General features: G+C 30.5%; 1 protein-coding gene across 1 annotated transcript; it reads right to left on the bottom strand.

Annotated features, from left to right (window-relative positions):
- Positions 1 to 3,478: 3,478 nt before the first annotated feature.
- LOC111884341 (kinesin-like protein KIN-10A) lies at positions 3,479 to 6,513 on the bottom strand. The gene is made up of 5 exons (XM_023880646.2): positions 5,741 to 6,513; positions 5,470 to 5,625; positions 5,283 to 5,390; positions 5,081 to 5,191; positions 3,479 to 5,010 (listed from the first exon to the last, which is right to left on the bottom strand). Exons 1-5 carry the CDS (start codon positions 6,368 to 6,370, stop codon positions 3,694 to 3,696), a joined length of 2,322 nt encoding a protein of 773 aa, XP_023736414.1. The 5' UTR covers positions 6,371 to 6,513; the 3' UTR covers positions 3,479 to 3,693.
- Positions 6,514 to 6,828: the final 315 nt, after the last annotated feature.

Here is a 6,828-nt window from a genome sequence, read left to right on the forward strand (position 1 = left end):
TTAACGGTTAATACTTTCACTTTATGCATATAAATAAGAGGCTTGTATTCTTGAATGACTTGCTTTATTCCTCCCTCTTAAAACCGTAACCTCTTTAGAGGAGGTTACTCTCTCCCTTTTGTTCTTTTTTTCTTCAAGAATAGTTGCATCTTCATGCATTCTTTAAGTTCATATTGGTTATGAACTTAAACCTTAAGGGTTTAAGAGTTTATGGACTAGCATCTACATCAAGTTGAGTTATTATTGGTGTCTTAAAGGTTCCACATTCTTCATCAACTTCTAAGCCTCCCAAGAGGACCCAAAGAACTACAAAGGTTGTTATTTCTTCAACTCTTCTTTGGTTTGTATTTTAACATTTCTATAACTTGCAAGAAGATCCTTGGTGGGTATAAATTGTTTATGTTATTTCAAAATTATTAAGTCTTCTGTTGCTATATTTTTCTAGTTCATGAAACTATTTTTGAACTAAAATTCAACAATTTGTATCAGAGCCACCTTGCAAGTTTGGTTAGATATTTTGATTTTTGAAAATCTTAGTTTTTGGAGAATATAGATAACTTGTTTTTGTATAAAAATAAGTTCATACATATTTTCTATGTCAACTTTATATTTGTTATTTTATATGACAAAAGTTTCATGCATCTTTTGTCATTTAAAGTTGTCTTAGAAAAACAAAGGTTGTTTTATGTGTATGTTGATGTATATTATGTGTATAAACTAGCCAAAGACCATTATGATTGTTGCGTTGTTGTGTTTATTGTTTTTATTATAAAAATGATTGTAATAATTTATTTATTCATATGATATGTAATAATTAAATAGATTAGTTTTTCTTGTTTATTTTTGTAAAGTAATAGATTAGTTTTTAGAAATAATTTATTTGTATAAAGATGTAACAATAAATGAAGTTGGAGCCATTTTTGAAGACAAAATGACAAAATTTCGAGTTCAGCATGTGCTGGGTAGAAAGATGACACTTTCTGAAAAGTGTCATGAATGCTACACATGTGCTAAAAAAAGTTCGTTTTTTTATATATCATCATGGATCTCTATAGAAAGAGGACGAAAAATTGTGAACAATAGTATATTCGAGTTTTTTTTTGATAAAAAACATGGCCTAAAAAAAATTTAAAAAAAATGTAGTGAATTTTGTTATAATCCGATGCATGTGTGTCCATTGTAAAAGTCTACAACCCTTTCTTTTGCCGTTGATCGTTTTAAATTTCGACGCTTTAGATTGGTTTCTTGGTTCCTTAATTAATAATGGTTCTCTATTGAACTTTTATATATATATATATATATATATATATATATATATATATATATATATATATATATATATATATATATATATATATATATATATAACCAACTCTATAAAAGTAACTAAAACAAACTTTTTAGTTATGAAAGATAATTTATAAACAACTATTAAGAAAAATTGATTATAGTTTATTATTTTCTTTTGATAAGAAGTAGATATTAAGGTATGATATTGGATGAAAGTTATAATAATTAAAAAAATAATTTAGTAAATTTATAAATGATTAAATATATATTAAAAATAAATAATAAGTTGTTATTCAATTTTTTTGAACTATTCGATTCTTATTTATAAATCAAAACTAATCTAAAATCCAAAATAATAATTTTGTATAGCTTAAAATCAATCCAAAAATCTGAATATTCGAACCAAATTGTCCGATCAAATAATTTGGTTTTAACCAAATAATGAACAGTCCTAACAATGAACCAATATAAAAATATTTTTCACAAGACATTTTTCGAGTTTCATCAAGAATCTCATTAAACCGATGAATTTGCCAAAATGTTTCTAGAAATTCTTCTGCTTCATATACAATAACAAATTTGCATGCAGACGAAATAGAGAGAAGTTTGAAATAAGGGGCACAAGGAATGTACCCAAAAGCATACAAGAATGAGCCGTGAGAAGTAAAATCAATGGGAATTTGAAATTAAAAAGTAAAAAGGATACAAGATGCTTTTAAATTCCGCTCATGCCCTATGTAAATTAAGTACAAACATACAAAAACCCTCATTGTTTTGTAGACCTTGATTTGCAGTTATTATTATGTCTATTCCAACATTGATTTGAGGTGGTTGTAATTTTTTTTTCATATTGATGTTGTTCTTGAATCTTGATCATTAAAAGCCATGGATAATAATGATAGTTAGATGTTTGAACTTAATTTTGAACATAATGGGGGGGGGGGGGGGGGGGGGGGGGATTCCTTTTAAAACAACTTTTGATTTTTAATTTTCCAAAAAGGTAAAAAAGTTCAAAAGATATTAGGCAAAACAGAAAAGTTTTTTTAAATCAACTTTTTCCATGATTTTTTTTTTTTTTTAAAGTCATAAAAGTCAAGCCAAAAATCATTTTTATAAAATGACTTTTAACTTAAAAAAGAAATCCCAAATACACAAATACACCCTGGGTATCCATTCGATCATCAATAGAAATATATAAACAAATTATTGAAGAATTAAAAAAATGTTAACCAAGATAAGGGCAATATAATCCATTTACTTTTTCTTTTCAATTGTAATGATTTTAAAATATAAAATAGGATTATGAAATATTAAAAACTATTAAAAATAAATTTTGACAAATTTAATATTTTAAATGATTATGAAACGTAAATATGATATTTTGACGTTTCATAAGGACATATATAAAATTCTATATTTTTTTAGCATATCTTGATTTTGAGACTTGTTTTGTACTAATAATTAAGAAAAAATAAATAAAAAGATATTGGATTTCTTACAAACTTAGAGTAAATTACACAAACCCCATAAAACCAAAAAACCAAAAAAAAAAAAAAAAACAAGAAAATAAATAAAACAATAAAATTGACTGCTTATATGACTACTACAATTGAAAATTGACTGCTTATATAATAACAATAAAATAAATAAAACAATTTACTACAATTGAAAATTGATTAGACAATTTCTCAAAACTTATATGACTACAATTGAAAGTTGACTGCTTATATATTAACAATAAAATAAATAAAACAAAAATTTTTAAAAACAAGAAAAGTTATTTGGTATCAATTTTCGTAACTTTTAATGTAAAAAAATAAGAAATAAAAACAATAATTACTATTATAAATAACTATTCTTATAATAATAGTTTTCATAATGTATTACTATATGTAATATTTTTATAAGAATAATAAATATTTCCAAAATTTTAGAACTTCAATAATATTCTTTTAAAATTTTCACCAACGGTGTGTTTATCATAAATAATCTAATATATGTTTGGAATATTCAACTGATTTTATAATGTCTTACGATTTTGATTGTTTTCTTTCATTTTTTTCATTTCTATTTTTGGACCTCTAAAATATAGCCAGAAAATTTTATTTACTCTATTGCTCTTCATTTTGTTTGCATTGGACAATTTGTAATCTAAAAAAGATCACATTATAGAGAATCAACAACCAGATTTCACAAAAACCAAAATAAAATTCTTCATTTCAATAATCAAGAAATCTTTTTAGGACTAATATCGCATCTTACAACTAAAATAATTCCAAGATTTCACCAAAACAGAGTACATAGATTTATATACTCCCATCGGCTACTAAAACACTACTACTTCACACATTCATCCACTAAAACAATGATTAATCAAACTAGAAAACAAATGCGATCATCATATCATGCAGCCATTTGAGGTGAGAACGAATCAGCAGAAAGCAATGGCAGCTTATTATCCAACGAACTGAATGGAATCTTGTTTTCCAATGAACTGTTCAGATTCAAATTCCCTTTCTTTGCAACATCACTCTTATCTTTTGAACTCAAAGGGCTGAAATTCTCCTTTGAATCAAAGAGAACTTTCGTCAGACTCTTCTTGTTTTCACCCTCTGAATCTTCTGAAGTCTTCTTCATCGAAGGAAATGGAGTAGCAGAGTGTTGAGAAAGCTCCCTGTAATTCCCACAAAGTGTAAATATATTTTGAATACGCAAATGCCTAGATGCAGCTGTATCTTCTCCATTTTCAGATCCTGTTTCCATGGAATCAAGATTGAAAGCAGAAATAGGAATTGGATTCTTGACTTGATACACAGTCTTCTCCTCGATAACTTCTTTCTGCACTTCCTCCTCTTTTTCTTCTTCTTCTTCTTCATCTTCATCTTCATCTTCCTCCAAAACAGTGCTCAAAAACGGCTTTCTTGTTGAATTTCCAACATAAACATCATCATCATCATCATGTGAATTCTTTAAATTCTCCATAAATGGATAACCCAAGATAGCTTTTATACTAGTTTTATGATCCATGGATTTCTCCAAATCCAAGGATTTATCCAAATCCATGGATTTCTCCATTCCTGGATCCTCACCAGCATACATTTCCATCAACTTTTTAGCAAAACCGTTTCCTTCTGTAGAACATGAAACATTAACATTTCCATTTCCATTCGACCGAGTCAACTCAGTCTCGATCTCCTCCAAACGCTTTCTCAGCATTTCAAGCTCTTCCTGTTGTTGTAAAATCTTCTCTTCCATCTTTCTTCTTTCCATTTCAACAACTTCATCAGCCATTTTCTTACACTCTTCTATCTTCTTCTCCAATTCACTTCTCAACATGTTCGTTCTTTCCTGAACTTTCATGTTAATTTCTTCTTCAGCGTTCTTATCTTCAGCCTCTGAAAGCTTAGATCTCAGAGTCGCAATCTCTTCTTCTTTCTTCATAAGTTGTTTGTGAGCTTCCATCTTTTCTTTCTCTCGAACTTTATTCTCCATTTGCAGCTTGTGAATGAACTGATCCATGGCTGCAATCCTTGATCCCAAAATCACATCTGATGAAGAATCTTGACCATTTTTCTCCTTGATTGGTGTATGAACACCTCGAACAATGCATTTAGCTTTTGCACCATATTCCAATGTTGATATAGTCTTGTGTATTTCCTTCGGATCTGGACTCGCACATAATATCATAAGAATCTTGGATTTATCATCTTCAAATGAATCCTGTTTTAAAAAAAAAAATAAAAAATTACTGGACTGGACCCCACTAAAAACTGTTAACATTTACATTTACCTGTAAAAGCATGGTTAACTTGCTGTCTCTAAATGGAACATGAGAATCGCCATTGGCAATGGATTCCACCACTCGTTTTAACGCTATATTACCCTGATTAATCTTCGCTGTCTTCAAGTTCAATAAAAAATTAAACATTTTTTAGTAACATTTTATAAATCGTGTTGAAGAAATGAAAAGTTTTAGTCAAATTGAAGATTACCTGCATTTTGGCTTCGAATCCAGTTTGACCAGCTTGTTCTATATTTTCTGATCCAGCCATGTCAACAAGCATAAGTCGTCCACCAACAGTTGGGACATCAAGAATTATCTGAACCAATTTGATACAAATTTAGTTGAAGAAATAAAAATTTGTAAGAAAGAAAAGTTTTGAAGGAATTAAGTCAAACCATGCAGTGACTCCTGGAGCTTCTTTCATTGCAAAATGTGCTTTTGATAATTCTACGTTTCTCAACCTTCTGGATCTCTTTGGATATCTTTCCTGCTTCAGTTCCAGAGATGAAAGTCGCATTCTTTGCCTTCTTTCCCATAACTTCTAATTTTACCTATAGTTTCAAAAAGAACAACAATAACTTTGAAGATCTATACCTTTTTAATGATCTATTTCATAAACATAATGTCTAATTTTGGAAGCATGAAAAGGTTTGGAATGCTTTTTACCTTTGACGCATTGCCTTTCGACCAGCCAATGTTGAATCCACCTTTACTATTGGTAGATAAGAGATCATAGATTTCCTCATTGTAAATCTCAAGAACAGTAACTTGCACGAACGTACCAACTCCGACCTTCTGTTGTTCATCATCGATCTCGTCATCTTCGTTTCCCAAAATATCACTTAAAGACTTGTACACAATCCCCTGCTGCTTATGGCTTCCGAACATAGTATGACTCTTTCCCGAACCAGTAGGGCCATACATCATGATTGTACATTTATCGCCCAATTTGACACCATTGATTCTGGGTTGAACGAAATTTCTGTAGAACCCCTCAAGATCTTGATCTTCGGAAACCCCATCGAGGGTGAAATCACGATACCCGATATCAGTTCTGACTCTAACAGAACGACCATCGGAGTTAACCTGCAAGGCCGAAATGGGTTTATCTTTGAGGTCAGGGTAGTCCCTAATCCGGCCGACAACTTCAACTGGGTGATCCGGATGTTGATGGGGTTCTTTGACGGCAGAATTAGGGTTTGGGGAGGGTTTTGTTGAGTTGAAATTGAGACGATGTTTAGACTGGGGAGTTCTTATATGGGTGTTGTTCGATTTAGAAGAAGGCGTTGGAGCCATTGGAGACGAGTGTGCACGAAATCAAGACTTCTTGATGAAAGAATGCAGAGAAAATGAAGAAGATTAATGGCGAGGAAGGGAGAGAGAAAGAGGAGTGTTGATGGAAAGTTGAAAGCCAAAATGGAAAGGGTGGTGTGATTTTGTGGGAGATTGAAAATTGAAATCTAGCCGTTACAAATCTCTAACGGGCAAAGAGGGCGCTACTCGGGTAAATCGGCCATGACGAAACGAGACCCTTGTGAATTGTGATGAGAAACTGGGCCCAACATGTAAGCCCAGACTTTTTGAAATCTGAATCTAAAAACAAAGGTCTTTTTTTTTTGATTAATAATTTTCAAACCTATTGTCCTATATATTTAGTTAATATTGCGAACTAGAAGAACTTGATAATCAGAATTCACCATGTCAATTGAAAAGAAATTATTGAGGTGGAAAACAACCAATTGGAGTCACTTGGC

This window comes from Lactuca sativa, chromosome 6 (assembly GCF_002870075.4).
Source record: "Lactuca sativa cultivar Salinas chromosome 6, Lsat_Salinas_v11, whole genome shotgun sequence".
Lineage (NCBI taxonomy): Eukaryota > Viridiplantae > Streptophyta > Magnoliopsida > Asterales > Asteraceae > Lactuca > Lactuca sativa.